Source organism: Cryptomeria japonica, chromosome 9 (assembly GCF_030272615.1).
Source record: "Cryptomeria japonica chromosome 9, Sugi_1.0, whole genome shotgun sequence".
Lineage (NCBI taxonomy): Eukaryota > Viridiplantae > Streptophyta > Pinopsida > Cupressales > Cupressaceae > Cryptomeria > Cryptomeria japonica.
Genome location: NC_081413.1, coordinates 280,420,712 through 280,447,364, shown reverse-complemented (window position 1 = coordinate 280,447,364; position 26,653 = coordinate 280,420,712). Strand labels below are relative to the sequence as shown.

The following is a 26,653-nucleotide window of genomic DNA, read 5'->3' as shown; positions in this document are numbered from 1 at the left end:
GCTCTGGAAGATGGAAGGCTTCACTTATGGCTTCCTCCGAAAGGTACGCCAAAGTGTTTCCCTCATTGGACACAATTGTCCTGGACAGTGGATTGTAGTGACGGGCACACTCGATCATCAACTCGTGGCACTGAATAGCTGGAGGAAAACCGGCCGCCTTGATGATGCCACTCTCGATTATTCTCCGGGCGACAGGTGATGGCTTGCCGATGTAAGGGACCTCTCGAAACTTCTTTGTGCTAAAGTTCCCCAAGTTGGTATCTCCAATGTTGCTCCACTTTGACACGATCTTGGTCTCCACTTCTTCGGTCTTCTGATCTTCTTTCATGAGAGCTGAGCGACTGGTGGATGCTCCCGCCTTCGGGGTCGCCATACCTACACAACATTTCATTATAAGAACTCGATTTTGCAATGAATAACGTAAATAAGAGAGAGAAGTTTTTAGGAAACGTCATGATAAGTCTCTAGAGTTATCATTTCCTAAAAAACAACGATTGAACTAGGAAATTCAAAATTCAAAACTTCAAAATTTGAAATATGACGATGAATGAATGAAACAATAAAAATTAAATCGCCATACCTCAATAGAGAGCTAACTCTAGAATGCAAAAAGGAAAAGATCGCCTAGGCAAAATTGAAGTATAAATGATCTTCAATATTATCTCCTCAAAAGATCAATTTAGCCACCTTTGGATCTCAACGTGATCTCCAAGTCCTTAGCAAGTTCGCTCAAATGGATCCTTAAGTTCGCACGAACAAATCTTCCAAGTCTCGCGCCTTTGTCGTGGTCTTCAATCCTTGGGAAATTCGCTCCAATGAAGTCTTCAAAATATCGCATCACCCTTTAATAGACTTAGCGCCACCTTTGGTTTAAATTCGCACCACACACATGAAACACTTCGCACTATCTTCGCTTTTCCTTAATTCGCATGTAGAGGGCAAAAATGATTATGTGAAAATGATATCTCTCACCCTCCATATATAGCGCTTGTATCCATTTATCCCTTAGGCCGACTTGGAGATAAAACCACTTTTTAAAATGATTTTTAAATTAAAATGACAAGGCCGACCTCCCTTTGTAGCGCTTCAAATTGGATTTTTATTAATTAATTAATTAATTATTAATGCCTTACGTTTTTTAATTTGCAAATTTCGATTTTAATAAAGGCAAAAATAATTAATAAAAGATCAACGCCATATTAAATGCTAATTAAATTAGATTTTCAATTTTATCGAACTTAGCATTTAAGGAAATTTGAATTGTTTATTTGGCACCAAAACTATGAAAACAAAGGGGACGTACCTCATCGCTCTGGTCCCTTGGAGAGGGACAGGAGCGATTCATTATTTTGTCTTGATTTTTGCATTTTCTACGTTCAACTCCTTCATCTCCACGTCCAAAATCGATCATTTTATCAGGTTCTTCAAATTTGATTGCCTTGCATGCGTTCATAAGTGTCCTTGGGTGTTCATCGCCCTGGTCCTTGTCCAAAGGACAGGAGCGATCTTCAAATTTCCACGTTCAATATGCATCTTTGACCTTCGATCTTTCATTGTGATGTTTTCCAAACGCCGTCCCTTGCCTTGCTTATCCTCGCCTTGCCTCGTTTTGAAGGAACATGAATGCTCTTGATAGGATCGCCCTGGTCCTTGTCCAAAGGACAGGAGCGATGTGAGTCTTTTAGCTTGACTTAGCAACGTTTGGACGTTCAAAACTCTTGCATGTTATCTTCAAACGATGCCTTAGACCTTATATAGCCTTATGAAGCCTTGACTTAGCACGAACTTGGGGCAAAATTGAGAATCCAAAGCAAATCGCCCTGGTCCCTTGGAGAGGGACAGGAGCGATATGGTCTCCATGTTCAAAACGATGATCATTTTACGTTCAAAATTTATGTGTATCATCTTCAAAAGGCACGACGGACCCTCTAAGACCCAGCAAAATCTTGTCCTTACGTAAATCTTGCATGAAATGACCAATATACTTGACATCGCTCTGGTCCCTTCCTGAGGGACAGGAGCGATCTAGGTCTTAGTGTGCAAATCTCCTCATTGTGATAACCTTTAAGCGCTTGTGCTTGATGAAGACGCCTTGAAATGTCCTTCGCCACCTTGTCTTGACTTGGATCGATCTTAAACTTAAGTAAAAGGCAATATAACCATTGCATCGCCCTGGTCCCTTGGAGAGGGACAGGAGCGACCTCTTGTGGCTCTTATTTCACTTTGTCAGGTTCCAAGTTTATATTCAACGGACTCGTCATGCTCTACTCCATTCGTCCATGCCTTGACATTGTCTGCAACTTGGCCAGAAAATCATTTATACCAAAAATCGCTCTGGTCCCTTCCTGAGGGACAGGAGCGAACTGGGTCTTAACACTCTTGTGGACGTCTAAAAAATCTTCAATTTGTATTCAACGCGTTCATCTCATGTTTTCCCTTGCCTTTGTACGTAAACTTGCCTTGATTTTAGCTCGGATCTTGCCTAATGAAGGAAATCGCTCTGGTCCCTGGGAGAGGGACGAGAGCTACAAGGTACCTCGCCCTGGTCCCTTGGAGAGGGACAGGAGCGATTTGGTCATTCTAGGTCATTCTCCTTCATTTTTGCATCTCAAATTATATTCATTTGGTAAAGCATCTTCCTTTGGACCCTTTCAAATTATCAAGTCATCGAAATCTCGCAAGGACAAGGCAAAATTGAATTTATAGCTCCGGTCCTTCACTGAGGGACAGGAGCGATTTTTCTCCTGGAGGCATTTCTGTGCTCATGAAAATCTTCAATTTATATTCAATGGAAAGATCTCGCCTCTCTCTATCATTTCCAATTCGTAATTCATCTTGACCCTGCAGGAATAGTAAGATATTTGAGAACGAGCTCCCGTCCTTCACTGAGGGACAGGAGCGATTTTGCTCCTACAGGCCAAAATATCATGATTTTACACATTTTATCACTTCACAAGGCGAAAACAAATCATTTGAAATGCCTAGGATCAAAAATCAAAAAGGTCAAAATTTGGTCAAAAATATTCAATCGGACAAAAATTCACATTTCACTTTCAACACTTAGACAAATTAAAGCTCTGCATCAACATTCCAATTGAAAATTAGACCATTCTGGCGAATTTATTTCATTCAAAATTTGCATCCTAGAAAAGGAAGCTCAAAAAAGCTCTCAAAAACGACTGGATTCTGGCCTGAAAAGACAAAATTTAAAACCCTAAGGCTTGACCCTAAATCCAGACGACTAACTGACTAACAAAATCCTAAAAACGAAAGCGAAAACGAACGAAAAACAAGCAAAAAGAGGGGGTCCCCATTTGCGATGGGGCGATGTGTGAAATGGTCACAACAATTACTTATTTCTTTTGGCAACTGTACTGTTTCCCAAGGGGGCCGTACCATTACAGATGGTTGTGGAGTGATAATAAATAAAATGGAGGGTTTTAACTCCATTTCTTGTTCTTAACTTCATTGTTAGGATCAGCAAGGACTGTGTAAAAGAAATCACAATCATCAGGCTTGAATTGAGATCAGGGTGAGCAAAATAGTGAGGATTTAAGGCTAAAATTGTATAATTTTGCCTGGCAGAATTTGGATTTCCACCTGATAATTGGGTTTTTGGCCCAATTTGTTATGGGTAATTCATTTGGAGGTAGTATAAGTGTATTGGTACATCTGGACTGCCCTTGTACCTTCAACTCATGCCTGTATCCATTTCTGGATAGCATATCAGCAACAAACCCCAGCGCTGGATCTGTGGTATGTTTCTAATTGTTTCGGTGAATGTATCTTCACTCCTAGTTGAATGTAATCTGCTGTCATAAATAAAATCAGAAGCTGATAGCTTATTTTGAGTTGAATTCTATGTTATTATTGGTTAATGGTTGCAATCCCCATCACCAAAAAATAAACAACACTTTCTGCATCTTCTGTCTAGTCTCTAAGAACACCAAAAGGCTCTGAAAGATAGTTTATTAATTAAAACTTATCCAGGGCAGCAAAGAACCCATTTAGGGATCTTTCAGTGGTATCAGAGCTTTGATCTTGCCAGCCTGTTGGGTGAAGATCAAGAGTTCTAATTCAGATTTGAGTTTAGTTTGGTTGAAAATCCAATTGGACATCATGACAGGGTTGTTTAGAAATAAACAAGCAGGGAAAGAATTTGAACAAACACCTTCAAGGAGTTCCAGACAGTCTAAGGGTACAACTCCTTCAGCAAGTATAAGGAGAAGGTTTCCTGCCAAGACATTCAATGATACAGTTATGAACAACTATGATAAGTATTGCTCTCTTCCTAAAAAGATACGTGACCACCTTTCCTTCACACAATTCATGGGTGTACCAGTTGAAGATGACTTGATGTTTTCAAGTCCACGTCATCAACCAAGAACAAAACAAGAGTCAATTGAGAGCAAGGGAAGCAAAGGAAGAGGAGCAGATATGATGTTTACCAGTGAGATTGGTAGGAAACTATTTGAAGATTTTGAGAGACATGTAGATCCAATTGGTGCCTCTTTGGTTGGTTACAACACTGTCCCATCATTTTTGGTGGAAGATGTGAAGGAAGAGTTTGTAACTTCAAGCAATACACAAGACATTCATGAGGGATTTGATGAGTTTTCAGATTGCCCAAAGACTGATTTTGAATCAGCAATTGAGGAAGAACATGAGGTTGAAATGGACAGGGTAAGTTTGGATTCATTTGTCACACTACTTCCTCTTCTCAATTGGGAAGACCATGAGGAAAGTCGAAATTTAATGGTGTATAGTGAATCCAAAGATTTGTCACCACGGTATGATCATAATTCTGAAGTCCATAACAGCAGTGACGTAACTTCTCTTCCTCAAGATATGACAGCCTTTGGTCATGAGGAGAATAAAGATTTGCATTCTACATTTGCGGGTGCTTATGGTACAAGCATGGGTTATGCTGATGCAAATAATACAACTCACCATAAGTCTGATTTTGTGTACTTTGGGGCAGCTGGTATAAAACATTGCCAAAAGTTGAACAAAGATTGGTTACATAGAGCTGCCCAAGCAAGACACCACCTCCAAAGAGTCAAAGAGCGTCACAATCGGTTAGATGACGCAAGGATACAAAGAGAATCATCCATTAGATCTTTATTTCTTCCAAGGGAAGAAAAGGACAGCGAAGATATATTGAATGGAAATAGAAATCAGTTTGATTTTCTGAGTTTGATCAGCAATTCTCCTTCATCTAATGAGTCAAATTTGAAACCTTGCATTGAGAACATTCAAGTTGGGAAGACTAGGTGTGAAGTTTATGAGTTGTTAGGTGGCATTCATAGTGGACCAGCCACTGAAGGTTTATCCATGTTGCAGAACAAAAACATCTACTATTCATTTGTGGACTTGTCACCTCTTTCATATGATAGGGCAGCGATGTACTTATTAATTGGTGATTCAGTTTTCCTAGATGTGACAGTGGGCTATGGAGATCAGCATGTAAGAGACTATATTTGGTGCATGGCTAAACAATATATTTATTTGGCATCCTCCAATGAAGACATACTAACTTGTGGAGAAATTGGGCAAGTTGCAACCGCTGATCAAAGGTTTTGGAGAGGTTTTCATCACACTTTGCTTGTTGGAAATTGTCTTATTGATGGGTCCATTTCAACATTGAAGATTGGTGGTATTTATGGTTTCACAGTGGCTGTAGAGAGACACGGTATCGAGGATGCCTCTTACTGTCATTGTCTCTTCATGACAGATGGATGTGGATTTAGTTTTATTTGGGATCCAGGTGTTGATTCATTTGATACAACATCTTATAGGGATTATAGTATGTTGCTCCAGATATTAAGATTATATGGCACTTATATCAGAGGAGAGCAGCAGGAGCAGTTTATGTCCTACAGGTGGTTTGTGTGGGATCATGGTATAGACATGTGTAGTACCTTTCTTTCGTGGATCCTACATGGGTTGCTTCACTTCAGATGTATAGTTGTAGTCGTGGGTGTAAAGTGGTTGTTGACACTTGGACGGCATGTTCGGAATATCACGACGATGGAGCTGGAGTTTACCCACTATCCATCTCAGTTTATCGAGCAGAGTGGGATGATAGTTGATCCACAGGTTGATTGTCATCAAATAGCTGACGTGGATGACTTATGTGATGTTACTCCTAGTAAGTACTTTGAGCCAGTTGATGTGGCAGTTTCACCTGATTCTCTAGACAGGGTGATTGTTTCATTGCTGGTTGGTGATTACATAGTTTTAGATGCCAGCCTGGACAGTGATGATTTTAGTCAGTATTATATATTGTCTAGTGAGTTGGCATTAGATCTTCCGGCACATCAGCAGCAGTGTGTGGCAGTTGTGTGCCACTTGTGTCAGATGAGGTCAGATCACAGAGGGTCTTCCATGGATTGGCATTCATTGGATATCATGACGGATGTTATGCATGTTGGTGATCACAAACACACTAGTGGTCTTGGCATTTATGGATATTTGATCTATGGAGATGATATAGTTTTCCATTGCTCACTTGAGGTATTCAGCGGGAGCTATGCTTCGCTTTGGGACCCAAGCAGTGTTGATTTGACAACACAGGTGCTTCAGCGTTTTGAGGAGCCATTCCAGACCGGGGTATTGCATGTTGTTTATATCAGAGATGAGTCGCAGTTACATGCAATGATTTGTTTACGTCTTATTTGGGATGGTGGAGGATTGGTGTTTCAATTGCCTGTGGGAAAGCAACTCCGAGAGGGGAGGCTTGTCATGTCCCCTTTCTAGAGTGGACATCAGAGACGGAGGAGTTGGCCTATCATTGGAGTCTCGTAGGCTAGCAGAGGTTGATTGGGACTCATTCAGTGCATATAGTGATTGGATTTTGGCTTTATAGGCAGTTTGGAGCCAATTTGGAGCAGTTCCTAGATTTTAGGGGGTATCCCTAAATTTTAGGAGGTCGTGACAGTTGCTAGTCGTGAGGTTATTCATGACCTTTTTGATGGTTTCAGTTTCAAGAGATTTGGGTGTGTTTCCTAGTTTCTAGGAGCATCCCTAGATTTTAGGGATGAGACTGCCAGTTGATCCATGATTTCCGACTTCAGTCACAGATAGGTGGCAGGTTCCGTTTCAAGCTTTTGGAGTCATTTGAGCCTTCTACAGCTATTTGGGATATATTTTTTATATATTTAAATATTTCCTAAGTTAGCGTTTAATTATTTAAATAAGGCTATGTTTATAGCCATTTTGGAGTAATAAGGGGTTTTTGGCCTCATCTGGATGTGTATCCCTTGGTGTAATAGCTCGTTGGAAAGGTCTTGGACTTTTCTAAATATTTCTCTTTTGACTCAGATCCTTTCGGTGAATGGATTTCTTTATATTTGAAAAAAGGTCATTTTCTATGCACTTAGCAACTTAAAATGAGAAATATAACATTTTAACCCTAAACGACCCATTGAATCACTTTTAGGGTTCGAGCTAAGTGGGAAGGTGTTATAAGGAAGTTGAGACCTAATTCTTATTATCTTTTTACACAATCAAACTTATTTTGTGAATTTGCTCTGAGTGAGTGATTCTTCATTTGGGACGCAAACCCCAAGATCTGGACTGGTTGGGACGTAGCCCTCAGCAGTTATTGGCATTGGATTCTTCAGGGAGAGTGCATAGTTGACAGAGATTGAGTACAACATTCTTCATTGTGGATTCAGGTTGCAGAGTAAGGGTTTCCGCATTGCAGATTCATTCTTCAGCTTGGGCGTGATCCTTGCAGCCTTAGGGCCGCCATTTGCAGCAGGTACATTCCACATGGAATGTAAGGAATGCATGTATTCAGCCTTAGAGGTATTCTTGATTCATGATATATTATTTTGTGAAGAACTTGGAAGTTGCAGGTCTGCAATTTACAACAGCAAGCAGGTTTGAGACAGAAACCTCAGATTTGGTATTCAGGAGGATGGAATCCCTTCTACAGGAGGCACATGGAACACATCAGAAGCTTGTTTCAGGCATATTGAGGGTCATTTCAACAAGCAAACTCAGTAATCATTAGCAGCAAGGTCATTACATCAAATCTGAGCAAGAATACATTCAATTTCAGTGCATTACTTATTTCTTTTGGCAGCTATACTGTTTCCCAAGGGGGGCGTACCATTACAGATGGCTGTGGAGTGATAATAAATAAAATGGAGGGTTTTAACTCCATTTCTTGTTCTTAACTTCATTGTTAGGATCAGCAAGGACTGTGTAGAAGAAATCACAATCATCAGGCCTTAATTGAGATCGGGGTGAGCAAAACAGTGAGGATTTAAGGCTAAAATTGTATAATTTTGCCTGGCAGAATTTGGATTTCCAGCTGGTAATTGGGTTTTTGGCCCAATTTGTTATTGGTAATTCATTTGGAGGTAGTATAAGTGTATTGGTACATCTGGACTGCCCTTGTACCTTCAACTCATGCCTGTATCCATTTCTGGATAGCAAATCAGCAACAAACCCCAGCGCTGGATCCGTGGTATGTTTCTAATTGTTTTGGTGAATGTATCTTCACTCGTAGTTGAATGTAATCTGCTGTCATAAATAAAATCAGAAGCTGATATCTTATTTTGAGTTGAATTCTATGTTATTATTGGTTAATGGTTGCAATCCCCATCACCAAAAAATAAACAACACTTTCTGCATCTTCTGTCTAGTCTTTAAGAACACCAAAAGGCTCTGAAAGATAGTTTATTAATTAAAACTTATTCAAGGCAGCAAAGAACCCATTTAGGGATCTTTCACATTTCTCATCCTTTGATCATTAGAAACAAGTCTTTTGCCTTCAAAATTGCTTGGGAATGAGTTAGTTCATAGGTTTGAGCAAGATATAATGTTTTATGAAGAAATTCGCACTAGACCCTTTGGAAGGGTCAGGATCGAATTTGCTCAATTAGGCTCAATTCTCATCCTTTTTCACTCATCTTTTCTTTAGACTTGATCCTTGATCCTTTTCTCTGCCATGCATGACCACCATTCAATGTCCCTAGTGAAGAAATAATCTATTAGGAGGATTTCGCTCTGGACCCTTTGTAAGGGTCAGGAGCTTAGAAAAAATTCGCTCTGGACCCTTTAGAAGGGCCAGGAGCGAAATTTGCAATTATGCTCAAATCCTTCACTTTTCATCACTTCACTTTGTTTCACACCTCAATACTCTCTCAACCACGCCATAGGGATAAAGTTTATGAGGCAAATTAGGACCAAGAAGGGTGATATAAGGAAATTCGCTCTGGACCCTTTGGAGGGGTTAGGAGCGAAAATTGACATGTTAGTCTCTCCGTCAGGATTCATATATGGAATATAACATTTAAGTATAAGTGATGTCACTTATACTTTAAGTTATATTCCATATATATTGTCAGGATGTTTGAGAGTGGTTTCGGACCCCCAGGAGTTATAATGCAAAATCTAGTTTTTGGAGGATTCTTCAATTTTCTATACTTTGTCAAATTTCAGGATCAAGATGACATTCCAGACAACCAAATTTCAGGACATTTGAGGACCAGGATGACATTCCAGACTTCTTAAGGTGAATTTGCTATGTCCTTGATGTAAGGGATGGGACTTAGGAGGACATTATGCATTCATGATTCAACTAAGGTTTGATTTAGCAACTTGAAGTGCGACTGGATAGTACACAAAAAACACCCTAGGAATGATCTAAATAACCGCTAATCACTCAATTGACCTGAACTCTTGAGGAGATCCACCTGACTCAATCCCTTCAATGCAAAGGCTAAGACACTAAAACGACTAACAACAAAACCAAAAGGGTTAACCCCAGAAAGCAAAAAGTGGGGGTCCCCATTTGCAATGGGGTGATGTGTGAATACGTCACAACACATACCAGCAGCGCGAAAGCTTTGAGGGTTTCCATTATTCACGGCAAGCATCAAGTATTAAAGTCCGATTTTTTTTGCATCATGTTGGTGAAAATATTTCTGAATGTTTGAAGGTTTCGGAAAAAGTTTTCAAGCCATTCTATTTATATTTTCACTATTTTGTGTCCAAAATTTTTCTGAATATAATGTTTAGAATACATTCTTCTAATAATTTTTTTTTGATGCGAATGTATAATCTTTCGAAAATATTTAATTTAAAAATAATTTTTTTTTATTTGATCAAAATAAATCATCAAAAAGATTTCAGCACTATTGCTTCTTTAATTTTATTTAATAATTTATTTAGGAAAATTATTTAAGATATATTATGGGATATAGGAAAATTAAAATTTTCGTGGAATTAAATAAATTAACAGTAAATTAATAATTATTTAATAATATACTGTAATTATCTAATAATTTTTTATTTTTAAAAGTTTTTCCATGTTTTTCTTCAATTGTTTTACATTTTTTTATAAATCTGATTTTTTCAATAAATCTTATACTTTTCATTTGCCAATTAATTCCCCAAATGATTAATGCTTCTATGATATGCATATAATGCCCTTATAACATCATTAATTATAATACCGCTTTTAATATTTAATATTATTAAAGTAATTAATTTAATAATTATAAATAAATCATAAACTCCAATTAAAGCCAATATAAAAATAATTAATTAATTTTGCCAACAATTACTTTAATAATTATAAATAAATCATAAACTCCAATTAAAGCCAATATAAAAATAATTAATTAATTTTGCCAACACCTCAGGGGTAACCAAAGTGCCTGCTGACCATTCAGATGGTTTCCTATAAATGGTAAGGTCCAGCCCAATGTCCATGTGACCTACTAAATATAGTGAGTGAGGGTAAATAGAGCCTGAATAATCCCTGGAAGGTAAATCTCAAATATCTCAATGCACTGAAAAGGAGAACACAGCTGCATATTAATATTTCTATATATTTGTCACTTTGCAGTTAAAACTTGAAACTTGTAGCTTACTGTTTTGTAATTGTGACTGTCATCAATGAATGCAATAAAATAGCAATTGAACTCCAATATTAAGTGTTAAGGTTCTATGATGTATATGATGATTGTCTTATGAATGCTATCATATGAATATCTGAAATTTTCTATATTTTTTAAAATTTTCCTATATTTTTAATAGCTGTCCCCTGCAATTCCCAAAAATATGGCTCCCTCCTCTCCCCATCCCCAAATACAGAAATGTCTAAAGCGCTAGCAGGCTATTGTTAGCGAAGGCTAAAAATAGACAATTCAGACAGTTGGCTCCTTGATAATTCTCATGAAACTGTTCATTTTTATCATCGTGGATCTTCTGACAAAACTCTAAAACTCTTGACAATTGACCTTGATGCTTTGAATCTGAAATATCCTTCATCTATTGACTTAGCATCAACACTTGGAAACTCAAAAATATCAACAGTATGCTTGATGATGAAGATCTTCAAAACCTGGGCATGCAGAAAGACTGAAAAACTACCACTTTGATTATAATTTGTTAATTGAAATTTGAACACTTGCTCCAAAAAACTAAACCCATGCCTAAAGGAATTGCGGAATATTGATGAAAACTAACAAAAGCTGCTGCTGAATGTATGAAGATGATTATCCTTGTCTAATTGTCTCTAAAGCGTTCAGAAATATGAATGCTACTGGAGATAAAACCCTTGCCATAACATCTCAAGAATGATCCACTGAAATCAGGCATCCTTTGCTGATATAATTAAAACTGTTGCTAATTAAGTGATCTGATAGGATAAAACAATCTAGGTTCGTCCACACTAAGCACTGCTTACATGTTTGAGAATCTTATTAAAATGATGGCAAAACTCCACTGATCGTAAGCAATCTTGATGATACTTCTCAATTGATCTCTGGAAATCAGTGAAGATGGCTATCAAGATACTGTAATGATGTAAACCAAGGTCACAGCTGAAATATAAAAACCTTCAATCCAGTCCTGCTGCTCTCTAAAAAAATAAAACAATGCAGTCTGATGTAAAATCAATGTAGATTGGGTATAGTCATACATGAATATGAGTGCACCTGCCTATGATTCTGCCCAATTATAGAATGCCTTTCCTACTGGTATGATTGTTAGGACCAAATTTCACTGTTATAAGGCACCTAATGATAACTACCCTTCTGTTAAAAACCCTTCAAATAGAAGATGGGTCTGTTGCTGTCTGGATGTTGCTGATCTGATATGATAAAGATAGCAGCTGTTGCTGATGCTGCTCTCCTAAACTGAATGCTGATTTTCACCTAACCCCTGCCATTTCTGAACCTGTCGTATACTATTTAAAACTTTTCATTTTCAATCAGTCCTTTAAAAATATCAAACTTTTCCTTTTGAGAAAAACCTGGTTGGCCCACATATGAAGCACCTACAAATGGATTTCAGTCAACCTTTTAAATATGGTGCAACTATGTATGGAATAGTCAACCTCTAAATTTGGCTATATTTGCATACCTAATTATAGTCTATCGTAAGTTTAAATCCCAAAAGAAGCATGCATTTCCTTTTTCTCAATATAAATCAGATGCCAGATGCAATAAAATAGAAACTGTTTGCTTACCAAGTAAATCAAGCTGTGGGATAGCTCTTACAATACCCTTCCAAATAAGCATTCAATGCATGTTTGATGAAGGCTACAGGCAGACCAAGTTCCAAACTGGATAATGTCAGCCATATGCATCTTACACACAAACATGTGAGGTTTCATGCTTGGATGTTTATTATATGTGATTAGGAAAGTCCGTGCAAAGTCTCCAGCAATAAAGTTTCAACCAACAGTTATGACTCCAGCTTAGTCCCAATGCTGTGCCAGCTTCAAAGCAAGTGCTTTGTCATTGTAATAACACCTACACAATAAACAAAACTTGTGAGTACAAAATGGTTTCCTATTTTACAATTAAATTAAGACAGTTGTCTGTCTAAACTGGTCTAGATTGTTTTTCTAAATACCCAATTTAATGTGATGTAAATCCTAACATGACACTTTTTTCTACTTGATATTTTTTGCTTTTGCTAATACAACTTTGAGAATTCTTGAGCTTAGATACATATGTAAACAGAAAACCGCCATGAAGTTGTGCTCATCAAGTCAAATTCTACAATATTTATTATTAAAGAGATAGAAATGGATAATACCTTATGTTACATGAATCTTCCATACTCCATTATATGAACAAATATGATAGAAAATAGTTGTGCTATTTGTAGTTAACTTCCTTATTCGTCTTTTGATTTTCTGCAAATTGCCATGATGATCCTGCAATAACTGACTGTTGATTAAATCCGAATTGCACAACACCTTTTAACCATTTAACTTTATTAGCAAGCTCTTCCAAAACCATAACCGATGATTCTATTTCATCACCATCCCTGCATGAATTCCTTTTTGAATTTTTATTTCTGCTGTTACAAGGCATATCAAACTGATTACTGACAGAGACTAAGTGATTGTTTCCTCCAGCTAGGTTCTTGTGCTTCAGGTGATCTCTTACATGACAAAAGGACTTTGCTCTGTCAACAATGACTTTAGCTTGTTCTTTCTTATATGTTGACAAAGCAAATGAATTTCTTGTTTTTCTAGAAAGTGAATTGCTCATCATAGACTGATTGATGTCAATTCTAGCTATATTGGGAAAAGAGTTATCAACACTAATGCCTTTCCTCTTATGCTCTATGGCATCATTGTCCATTAATGCTTCAGTCATATGCAAATCTTGATTGGGAACACCTGGACATTCATATACATAAGAAGTGTCAACTTCTTGCAGCTCATTCCCTCGTACCTGCCAATTCTGGCATAAAATATTGTTTGGAAAACCTTCACTGTTTGCAGTGACTGAGGCACTACTCTCAGCCTTACCAACTCTTAGGTTTGACTGTTCAGGATTCCAAATATGCTTCTTATTGTTTGTTTCACCATCCAGTTGAATATATTTGGAGAGATGACTGCATGCTCCTGCAGAACAATTGATTCTATATGTCATTTCTTTTCTCATAACTGTATCCATCACCTGCTTTTCATAAGCAAAATTACCATGGAATATCTTAAGATCTTTTTCTTGGTTACTCTTTAATTCTGGAACCATATGTGCAACAGAACCATCTTGTAGAACCAAGTTCTTCCATGGATGATTTTTGTCCTGAGCTGTAAAAGTATGAGAGCAGGCAAGAGTTGTCAACAATCTCCTAAATATAAATATTCCAAATTCACTGTTTTTCAGGTAATGCTAGAAGACAACTAAATTAAACCATAGATATCTGTGCACACAGAAATTGTATTATACATTATAGAAATGAAATGGCAATTCATATGCTACTTTAAAATCCTCTGGCCATAGAAAAAAAGCCGACCATTAAGAAGGACTTAATTGTTAGAAAACAAACATGCATAAATTCCATTCTATACACTTAAATAAAACTGGCCATCGGCTACCAATGACAATTGCCCTTCCTTGACCTTATTTAGTAATTCACCCCAGAAAGAAACCCCACTGTGAAAATCACTTACCCTTGTTACAAGGAATGCATCATACCTCTAGGTGGTGTGTTTCCAGATAGCATGCTTCTCAGCACATTCTTATCCTCCAAGGCTATATATGTATTTCAGAATTTCTATATCTTTATATTTATGAAAGAAAAAATTATAGAGCAGCCTTGTTATCCTCTAATATAAAGAAGCTGAGGGATGGGACGTATAATTACCAATATCACTTTAAAAAAGCAACAAACCACAACTGTGATCCTCAAATAGAAACCATCATAAACTAATTACACGGGTAAAAATTAAAAGCATATAAAACTCTATTAAGAGATAGAAGCAAGGAAACTAGACTTAACACCCACACAACTAATAAAGTTCTTTCTATTAAAGGGCTGTCGGCATGTTATTTTTGTTAGGATATTTAATGCAAGTGTGTTATACATGTTGCAAGCCTTGTAATATTTTAGCATTGTAACTTTTCAGCCGCTCATTAGATGGGGTACCCACCCTTTGAGGAATAAATGAGATTCCTTGTATCACAAAATATTGAACTTAGAAGATTGGATGTAACATGGAGGTTATATTTTCAGACCATGATGATGGGAGTTACAAAGAATCTATGATAAAAGGAGTTGCACGTAAGTTGTTAATCCTTGGAAGTTGAAGAGTCACAACTTGAGCATCTATCTTGTGACACTTGGTCATTTGTATTTCTTACTCCTATTTATTCATGGCTCTTTTTGGTTAAGTGTAATGTCCATATTTTTACGCAATGTTCCGTGAGTGTTTGGCCAAATTCTAGATTTTCCCATAAGCCTCGGGTGTGTTGGGGAGAACTCCAAAAATCTTGGAGAGCTAGGGGTTGGGTTTTTGGGCATCTAATGATGCCATTGAGCTCAATTGATGATTTGGATTGCAGTGACACTTTTTCGAAGTGCTTTTGGCCTCTTGGGCAATTCTCCACACTTCTTGGAGAGCATGTCCAGTTATAGTGAGTTTCTATTTTGGCATCGACATCTTCCCTCAGCTTCAGTTACTCCTTGGTGTTATCAGTTTTTGTTTTTGATGCCTTAGTGGTGGTTTCCCCAACTTGGACAGGAATATTTAAATGATGCATTGAAGTTCTAACATTAAAGCTATAATATTTCACTTTAGTGTTCTTTTTATAAAGGAACTTTAAGTTCCCTTAGCTGGATGCCTTGGGTAGGGGAATTTGGACATAAGTTAATTTTAAATCGTCAAAAAGGAAATTTGAAGGAAAATGAAATGTTTTGAATTTAAAATTGGAAATTATTTTCCCTCCAACTCTATTAAAGGAGGTCTTGGGCTCTCATTTCTATTATGTAGAAGAGTACACATAATAGGATGTTGTCGGATTAAACCTAAGAGTTCTTCCAAAAATCAATTTTGGGAAAAAAAAACCCTCATCTGATTACTAGTTTTGGATCTGAGAGATTGTCCCTAGCTGGTTGGAATGATTTCACACAGGAATCACCTTTGTTTTCATTGTTTTTGCACTTCAAGGTCTCTGAGAAAATGACGATTTCCATGGTATTTTGATATGTGATTTTGTTAGTGATTCTTGCATGAATTTTAAGGATCTTCAAGTGTGTTTAAGAGATTTACAGGGATTTTTGTGCTGGCCCTACCATCCTCCAGGGAAGGCCAAAGCCTTCATGATTCTATGGGTATGATGTAATAGGGTTTAAAACAAATTGGTAAGTGTTCTTTGTCATTGTTATAGAAGCGTGACCCTAATCAGAAGAGTTTTCTCGAGCTGTTGTCGCTTGCACAATTTTCAAGGCTAGTCATACTATTTACAGGGTACTTGGAATCATGGCATGAAAACCTTGGTAGAGAATCACTACATTTTGGGGAGGCATTCCACCTGGAATATTGGCACTTAGGTCTGCAAAGTTTATTCCATAAATTTGGTGCTGGTTTTTAGAGTTTATTGTTAGTTTGAAGGGGTCATACATCTGCCCTTGTTCACCTGGAGCTAGGAGTAGCAACTTTCTGGAGCAAGTGATGTCTTTTGAAGTCCTTCAACTTCAGTTTGGAGACATTTATACACTTGTTTACCATTGTTGACAGTTTGAGGCATTTGCAAGCTCTTTTTGTTGCCATTCAGTTCTGGGAATGGTCTAAAAACTCATTAACAGACCTGCTACTGCCTATTCTTGGTAAGTTAAGGCTGTGTGGAGATTGCTGAATGGGTGCATCACTGATCTGGACCATCGTAAGGAATAATCTGCATGTTGGGAAGCGGATTTATGGCGTTTCAGGGATGCAAAGTAAAATATTGTTGCTTTTTGTACTGCTGTAGCTCATTATATCATACCTGTAGCCTTTTTATGAGCGATAGAGTGATAAGAGTGCATGTTGGTGTGTATACAAGAGTCATTCAGACCATGAAGACAGTTTAGACGTGTTGATTGTGACTTTTGGAGTCCTGGGTTAAATCATTACATATTCTGCCTGTAGCAGCACCTTAAGGAGCATAACAGACCTGCAACATTTGTTCTTATCTCCGATTTGAGGTATTTCAATGTACATTTCATATGAACATCTGTTTGTGAAATGAAGAATCAATTTTTTGAATGTTGTTCAGCCAAGAAACTTGTATCAGCAGATATATGTGCATTGCTAATCATTATCAAAACTTTATGTCGGCAACATTTCTTATTTGTGTGTTCATGTTGTGAGTTCCATTGCAAAAAATAAAAAATTAGGGGTGGTTACTACAGTAGGGTAGAAGATAATTTGTAAGGAGATGCTGCCAGCCTGCCATAATGCTGTTGTAACTCCTTCAAAATACCTTCTGAGAACTCTAAGGTGTAGAATTTTTCATTGTATTTCTATCTCTGGTTGAGTTAAAGCAATGAATGGCACTACAATTTTGGCTAGATACTTTTTCCAAAAAGGTTTTCCCAAAATAAATGTATGAGTTCATGCATTTATGTTTTTCTCTTGCTTTTTGGTTCAATATATTTATATTTATCATTGTTGGGAGACAAGAATCAAAAATAGGACAGACTAACTTATAGTTACCACAAGGCTAGTGCAACAACATCTAATGATGTGTGGCGCTGTTTGAAGGATGATGAGGCACAAAGACATGTGGAAGGACATGTCCGCACACAGATAGGAAGCTATATTAAGCACCCAACCTACCGCAAGAAGATTGTATGTGAAAAAGGAAGAATATATAATGACTTATATATAATTAGACGTTCTTCCAAAGCATATCTGATGTTTATATCTATGCTTTCAGTACTGAATGTACAGTGTACAAAGAAAATATGATACAACTATACAAGTAGATTGATCTTATGGTGACTATCAATGTGAAAAAATGTTTTATGTTATGTGTGTGTGTTATCAATTGCACTATTTTGGTTTCATTCTTATTGCATTACCCTAGGGTTAATTTCTCTTATATAACTAATCCAAACCTAAAGCCTATATTTTACTGTCAACATTTAGATCCATTGTCGGCACCCGAATTTGTTGGTTTATAAGAAGCTACAGAAATAAAGAGAGAAGTTTGCTGAAAAAATACTACCAAAGAAAGGAGTATTAATGGCAATTATTGCAGTAATTGTGATGTGTGGTGGCACACACTAGGTGCTATCCCTTGGTGAGGGGTTTGATACCTAGGGGGTGACCATAGAATGTAGGGGAGATCCAAATGCACATGGTCACAGAGATAAATCTGTTAGACAGTTCAAATAACCGGAAGACAACTGAGGGGGAGGTGAATCAGTTGTCACGGATTACCAGAACATTTAGCAATTAAACTATAATACCGGAACCCAAAACATTAATACCGGAATGCTTAAACCAAATACCGGAATAGCAGTTAAACCAATTAAGCACCAATACCAACCACCGCATAGATGTTCCTGGGGGGTCTGCAATAAACCCCATGCTGCTGGCAGTTAACACTGGAAGGAACCCGGCCATTGTGGAGATGGGTATCCTTGGCACCATTCTAACCGATACCATCGTCGATGGTGGATCAAGAGTGAATATTCTTCCAGAAGAAACCTGGCAAAAGCTAGGGAAACCGACGTTGGCAAAAGCTAGGGAAACCGACGTTGTGGCCATCTACATTCAATCTGGTGGGAGTAGATCAGCATGGAATCAAACCCATCGGGACACTGATGGGCCAGCAAGTTACCATCAGGACGCAACCCTTCATACTGGACTTCGTGGTAATCCCACTAAAGAAACAAGGGTATGATGCGATCTTAGGGAGAGGGTGGCTGGTGGCAGCCAAGGCCACCCAAAACTGGAAGAAGAACACTCTGTCTATGGAGAATGGAGGAAGGAAGTTTATCATAGACCTTGGGACGCAGTTGGTTAGTGAGGAACTGGCATCATCTTCAGAATCGAAGGGTGAAGGAGAAGGCGACCTGAGGGACGAAGGACGGGGCTGCAGGGAGCCCAACGATTAAGGGATTCTCAAACTAGGAGAGTGCTCCGAGGATGAGACAGGGTCATTGAACGGGCTCTTCCACTGGCAGACGGAGGATTACGAAATGTTCCAGAGCTACAGGCTCGAAGTAGAGGAACCGAAGCAAGTAATAGAGGAGGTGTACTTGCCAAAACATTGGAAGGGAGACGCTCATGTGAGTGACACCACCGCACACCAGTTCCCGAAGGAAGAACTCATCAGGTATCAACAGGTAAAATTGAAGCAGACAAACCTCGGTGATGTAGATAATCCCAAGATCATTCGTGTCGGCAACGATTGGAACCCTGTGTGGAAGGCCGCAGCCTTCAAAATCTTTATTCTTCTTCTTCTTCTTATGTACGGGAAGGAGACCATGCTTCTCGTAGAATTTATGATTCCAATTCTTCGGATGGGCATTGAAAATAGACTTGCCATCAATGGGTCCAAATTGAAACCCTACCACGAGAAGCACGCAGGGGACCCGAGAGGTCGGAAGGACACCCGAGAGTCCGGAGGGGGACCCGAGAGGATGGAAGGGGACTCGAGAGGCCGGGCAGGCGACTCGAGAGGCACGGGACCAAAGCGGGAGACTCTCGGGCGAGGCAAACCGAGAAGGATGAAGAGCGATCACAGAGACACGGGACCCAAGCCGAAGACTCTCTAGACAATTAGATTAGGAAATTGAAAAAAAATTAAAAAAAAATAGAAAAGTACGAAAAAAAAAAGAAAGTGGTGGTGGGACACCATACAGTAAACCACCGTGCGGCGGGACACCGTACGGAGCACCGTCATGCGGTGGGTCACCATACGTTGGACCACCGTCGACGGAGGTCACTGGCCTCGAAGGGTGTTCATCTACCGTACACTCGTACGGCCAAACAACATCCACCGTACAACCTTCCCAGACACCGTACGAGAGACCAATCACCATACGACACCAAGCTTCGGGTGACCCTAGTCACCGTACGGCTCAGCCACCGTATGACAGACCACTCCATCATACGACAAATAACCTCTGTACGGGCTCAAGACATTATAGTCGGTAGGCCTGAAGGAGCACGACGGTTTAAAAGAGGGTGAAAGGAAAAATACCAAGGCACGACAGGGATAAACGGTGGTGATGGCACGTGAAAAAAAAAAATGACACCAGATTTAAAATCATTCGATGGAGTCTGGGGCCTAAAAAAATTCGAGTGGAGAAGCAAGTTTTTGGCATCTTAAAATATCACAAAAAATGATGTGCGCTGCCCCTGGGCCCCACTAGGGGCACTGCCCCAGACCCCCAGTTTATTTTTTAGCGTCACAGTAAATGTTGGGATTGTTCCGTACTGTGAGAAAGAACTCTGAAGCTAAGCAGGCGGGGAAGCCATAAGCCGTAGAGGGAGATGATTTTGGAGGTTGCGAACAAATAGAGTTTGAAGGAAGGCATTGCAAGAACACGAAGTCATACGACACCAGCAAGTTATTCAGTTCAGTTATCAACCTTTGGGGAGTGATGGAGGATTTGAGGCGTCTCCTACCCTTTGTGCCAGAAGGTTGTGGCCACTTCTAGGCATGAATGGTACGCTTTGAGGAACTCGGAGTATGTCTCGACTGGACGTGAGGTTGCCTTGGTGGATGCACACAGGGCTCGAGAGGAGCTGACCACCAGGTTGGAGGCAGTAGTAGCGTGAGACTTAGCTCAGCGTACCCTGGAATTGGATGCTGAGAGGGCAACACGAGTGGCTATCGAGGACAAATTGGCTAGGGAGACAGTATCATTTGAGTAGCAGTTGGTGGAGGCTGAGATTGAAAAGCGTGTTTTGCAGACAAGTTTGGTTTAGGCACAGAAGGACTGTGATGTCAAGGGAAAAAAAGACCTCCTTGCGGAAGCACTAATGGTGAAATCCGCACTTGAGCATCGGCTGGTAGCAGAAAAGGGTTTTCAAATGAAGACGCAGCAGGTGTATGAGTTCCGGGCTCGACTGGCGTTAGCAGTTCATGCAGTTCTATGCCTTGATTCTGTTTAATGTATGAACATTGTCTCTAATTTGTATTAAGTCGTCCGGAGACAATTTCTTTTCTTGGGGGTGATGATGTTGCCAGGAATAATCATTATGTCATGTTGTCGTATTATGTTATGTTGTTGTCGGTAATTATGAGTTACGACAGTCAATTAGTCATCCCGAAGGGAAGTTGGATGCGTCGGTTGGTCGCACCCCTTCGGGTATTATATATTGTATACCTTTCCTTCGTAGTGGCATCATCATAGTTGTATCTGGGTGTAATGTTATAAGCACTTGATGTACATGGACTGTTGAAATAATACAGAAACTGGTTCTTTAATATATTTCAATTATGTTCTGTGCATTTACTTTCTGCGTTTAATCGTTTACCCGTTATGTGGCAAACAATGAGCACAACAAACGGGTTGCAACTGAAGAAACCCCTCAAACAAAGAAAAGTGGATGCTCAATAGGCATGGCACTAACCAACAATGAGGAATCAAAGTTGTCTATAACACTACTTTGAACTACAAAAGAAAATTTGACCCAAATGATAAAGTAGTTAAAAAATATGAGGCATCAACAATTATAAATGACTTACAAATTTGAATGGAAAACATTGCACATTCAATGGAAGAGGAAATGCTTAGAACCAATGGTGCTTAGTCAATATTGTTAATTTTATCAGATTTGAAAATGCTAAGGATTATTTTATTTATCAAAGTACTTCTTTTATCATATATTGATTTGATCTCTTTTGAATATAAGCAAGCAAGAAACAACAATCAGAATTTATGATTTGTATTTCAATGAATATGTAACAACAATGTTCATTTTTTGTGCAGGTCGGCTGGTTCAATATTTCCGATTTCTATATTGTCCCTTAACCGTAGCTATACACCATATATACAATGGTGTGGAGGCATGCCTACGTAGAGGCATGCCTCTACGTGGAATAGCATCCACGTAGAGACAGACATGTCTCCACGAACCCGTGAGGGTTAGACCGATAAACATTAAAGACAATACGCTAAGATGCAAGATGGTATAATTAACCAATTTGACTTTAAGTCGACTAATGTTTGTCAAGCGATTAAATGTAACAAGTCGATTATATCGACTATTGGTTTTAATAAACATATTTAATAATCAGCTTTTTCTTTATTACAAAAAAGTATGTATATATTATATATACATATATATCAATAATGTAAATCACAAACATTATATATTAATATATGAGTATTAAATCCAATCAGCAATTACAAATACTTCAGTGACAATACATATAAGCTAATTTAACATAACTTGGCATGGTTGAAAATCCCGATTTGCAGTTGTCAAAAATCGCAATTAAATCCCGATTAAAATTTAGAAAATCCCGATTTGCATATAAAGGAACTTGCCTCCTTTTTTAGTCTCTTTTCTTCCTTCTGTCATTGTTTCTCCTCTTCTTTTTCTCGCTTGTGTCTTGCAATCTCTTCTTGTTTTTTGGTATATTACTATATAGTATGTATTTGACTCAAACTATGATTTATATATGATGGATACCAGTAATATGTTATTGTGCTCTGTAAATTTTGTGTATGTGTGTTTCTTAAAAATATTTTTAAAAATTATATATTTTCAAATGTTCGATAATTTTGCCGATTTATTGCCAATTTTTTCCCGTTTTTTGCCGATTCCCGATTTAAAAAAAAAATTGCCCAAAAGATTTATTGCCGATTAAGATTTTTACATCTTTGCTTTAGACAAAGGTTTGGTGAGAATGTCTGCAGTTTGCTTGCCTGTACTCACATATTTTAGCTAGATAGCATTCCTTTCATCCATGTCTCTAACATAGTGATAAGGAATCTCAATATGTTTGGATCTATCATGAAATACTGGATTAACAGATAGCTTTATAGTTTATACAGCTCTAGTTGTCACAATGAATAAGAGTAGGATTCAGTGGTTGACCAAACAGGCTCACAAGTAGTTTCCTTAACCCTACTGCTTCTTTGGTCCCCATAGAAGCTGCAATGTACTCGGCATCTATAGAACTCTGAGCCACTGAAGATTGCTTCCTACTTATCCAGGATATCATAGCTGATCCTAGACTGAAACAGCACCTTGATGTGCTTCTCCTATCTACCACACTTTCAGCCCAATCTGAATCTGTGAACCCATGTAGGTTTAGTTCAACATTAGCATATTTGAGTCCATAACCAATAGTGCCTCGAAGATATCTCAGAATATGTTTTGCAGCCATCAAATGTATCTCCTTTAGTTCACACATGAACAGACTAAGTGCATTAACTGAGTAACATATGTCTGGTCTGGTATTAACCAAATACATTAGAGATCCAATAATTTGACTGTACAAGGTAGGATCTGCAAATTCTGATTTTGAAGCAACCTCTCTTAATTTGTGTAAGTTTGTTTCCATAGGTGTAGACATCGGCCTGCAATCCATCATACCGAACCTCTTCAAAATATCAATAGTATATTTTCCTTGATTCAAGATGATGCTGTCAGACTACTACCAAACTTCCAAACCAAGGAAGTAATGTAGAAGACCCAAGGCTTTCATGTCGAACTTTGAAGCAAGGTCTTGCTTGCATTGATCAATCAAGTGATCTTCCCCTTTTGTGTTCTTTCCAAGAGCACATCCTTTGCACGTACCTTCATGATTTTGTTTTAATTTGGGTAGACGAATCACCAACTTTTCAATCGTGGAAGAGCTCGGAAATGTAGATGCCCTAACCTCTTGTGCCAAATTTCATTTGAGTCTGGTGATTCATGTAACAAAGCTTGAGAGAGAGACGTGCATAGTTTATAAAGGCATCTTTGCCTTACTCCAATTGTGTAGGCTTTCTTTATGGTTGAATTCTTTGGCCAAGCCAAGACTTTTCCTTCCATGAAGGTGACTCTATAACCCTTGTCTTCAAGTGCTGAAATGGAGACTAGATTTCTTTTTATCCCTAGTACATATAGTACTCCTAAGAGTTGAAGAGAAATCCCTGATTTCAAATTTATGGTGCAGGTCCCAATCCCTTTCACAGGGTAGCTTGAATCATCCCCAATGGTTACTTCTTCATTTGAATTTTCTTTTGAGTCATCAAGATGTTCTTTGAATCCAGTAATCTGCCTGGATGCTCCACTGTCAATTACCCAAGTGTTAGGGTTTGTTGAAACTTGACTTGAAAGGGCAGAGTAGAATACAAGCTTTTTTTATTTTTCATCTTCCCTTGATTTTCCAACTTCTGCGATGGAGACTTGATTCTTTAATCTGTTTGGGCACTTAATGGCATAGTGTCCATATTCATCACATCTAAAACATTGGACTTTGGTCATATCTCGTTTCCTTTTGCGAGAGTATTTTCCTTTATTTCCTTTAGGTTCTTTGTCCTTCTTCCCTTTAAAATTTATTTTCTTTCCCTCTTTGTGTGAGGAAGAATTTAGAACACAAATGTCTTCATTTGAACTAGTTTGATTATCTCCCCTTACAATAAGTCTCGATTCCTCCTGGATGCAATCAGTCTTTAATCTATCAAAATCAGGTAGTTCGGCACGAGCACTGATTCCTTGTATGAATCCTTCCCATGATCCTGGTAGTCCATTTAGTGCTAACAGGGTTAGCTCCTTACTATTTGTGGTATGACCAATTGTAGAGAGTTGGTCTTTTAATTCCGTAATTCAAATGAAATAAGAGGTGATAGATTCACCCTTATGTATCTTTATATGATGAAGTTTTTGTTTTAAGGATAGTACCCTGCTGGTGTAGTTAATTTCATACATGTTTTCCAATGTTCAAAACATTTTGCTTGTTGTATCCAATTTGGAGATGATAGGCACTATGTGATCTTTCACTGCATCTACCAATATCTTCATAGTTTTGCTATTGTTTTTAATCTGTAATCTTTGCTCATCTTCATCTTCTGGCATGGATGAATCTTTGTGCACGAGGGTTTCTAATTCCTATTCTCTTAGTGTAGTCATGATTCTAAATTTCCATGAAACAAAATTTGATGCCCCTTCAAGGCGGTCCTCAAATCTAACCCCATTTGCCATTTTGAGGTAAGTAAGAGATAGGGGAGTTTATATGTGATTTCACTATAATTTCTATTCTTGATTTAAATCTGATATGATCTTCCTTAGAGTGGCTCTGATACCATGTTAATTTTATCAGATTTGAGAATGCTAAGGGTTATTTTATTTATCAAAGTACTTCTTTTATCATATATTGATTTGATCTCTTTTGAATATAAGCAAGTAAGAAACAGCAATCAAAATTTATGATTTGTATTTCAATGAATATGTAACAGTAAAGTTCGTTTTTTGTGCAGGCCGGCTGGTTCAATATTTCCGATTTCTATATTGTCCCTTAACCGCAGCTATACACCATATATACAATGGTGTGGAGGCATGTCTACGTAGAGGCATGCCTCTATGTGGAATAGCATCCACATAGAGACATGTCTCCACGAACCCGTGAAGGTTAGACTGATAAACATTACAGACAATACACTAAGATGCAAGATGGTAAAATTAACCAATTCGACTTTAAGTTGACTAATGTTTGTCAAGCAATTAAATGTAACAAGTCGATTATATCGACTATTGGTTTTAATAAACATATTTAATAATCAGTTTTTTCCTTATTACAAAAATGTATGTATATATTATATATACATATATATCAATAATGTAAATCACAAACATTATTGTATATATAGATATATAGATACATATATACATTTGTAATATATATTAATATATGAGTATTAAACCCAATCATCAATTACAAATACTTCAGTGACAATACATATAAGCTAATTTAACATAACTTGTAAGGATAAAACAACTATCAAATGCTTAAGGCCAATTGGCCACTTAAGCATTTGATTTCGACGATCAGAATTATCTGACCGAAGCTACACAACATAAACAAATATGATGGAAATCCTAAGAGTTACCTTCCAATAAAGCTTCTAACTGATCTCAACCTAGGGTCATAATAAACAAGGGTTTTGAGAATTTAGTAACCCCAATTTCCACAAGAAGCACACTAAACCTCTGCAGTGACCACTAGAATGCCAAACCAAGTAGGTATGATTGAATACAAAGATTGGAAGAAATCAGGAAATTATTGTGTAATAAAGATGATGAGAGAGCTAAGGAAATGATAAGAAACATCAACAAAACATTTCAGGTTGTTATGGAAACTTTGGAGATGTTGGAAAAAAACCAGCAAATTAATGATAAGGAAGAAAACAATTCAAATATTAATGAAGATAATTTATTAACAAACAAAGAGTTACCAAAAGTTACATCTCCCAACCTCGAGAGACTCCAAAGAGGTGACCCCCTGAACCTAAAGTCACCCCTCATGCCAAATAAAACATAATTTCACCTTTTTTCATACACAGTTATCAGTTCCACAGGTTAGTCCATCACTTGGTCCACGTGGATTAACATGGTGGTTAGGGGACCCTTCTGAGAGTGTTCTATGGCTCTTCAATCAACCATCTTGTGCTTAATTTAGTATTCCTTAGCTCAGTATTCTGAAGGGTTTTGCAGTGGGCCTTCCAGAGCATTCCCAAACCACTTTATTCACACTTACTATTTTTAGTAATTCGCTTGGTTATGTTGCTCACATTTACTATTTATAGTAAGTCACGAGGGATCATTTAGTTGGCCACTTCTATATTGGGAAATGTTGGCAGATTGTCACAATGGTCTATTACTTGTCATTTATCATGGTTATGTCATTTAATAACAAATAACAAAATATTTTAAGTTAAACCAATGTTT

The 26,653-nt window shown here is 38.0% G+C and overlaps 1 protein-coding gene across 8 annotated transcripts in view; it reads right to left on the bottom strand.

The window, feature by feature from the left end:
• Positions 1-26,653, bottom strand: part of LOC131048618 (uncharacterized) — a 244,342-nt gene that overhangs the window by 21,168 nt on the left and 196,521 nt on the right. For 7 of the 8 annotated variants that reach the window (XM_057982650.2, XM_057982646.2, XM_057982647.2 and 4 more), the window contains exons 7-8: positions 13,069-14,077; positions 12,494-12,779 (exon numbers count right to left, since the gene is read on the bottom strand). In XM_057982650.2, coding sequence (XP_057838633.2) covers positions 13,131-14,077 — 947 coding nt within the window. In that variant the 3' untranslated portion in view covers positions 12,494-12,779; positions 13,069-13,130. The remainder of the gene's footprint in view (positions 1-12,493; positions 12,780-13,068; positions 14,078-26,653) is intronic. The other variant, XM_057982648.2, reaches the window with a different exon arrangement.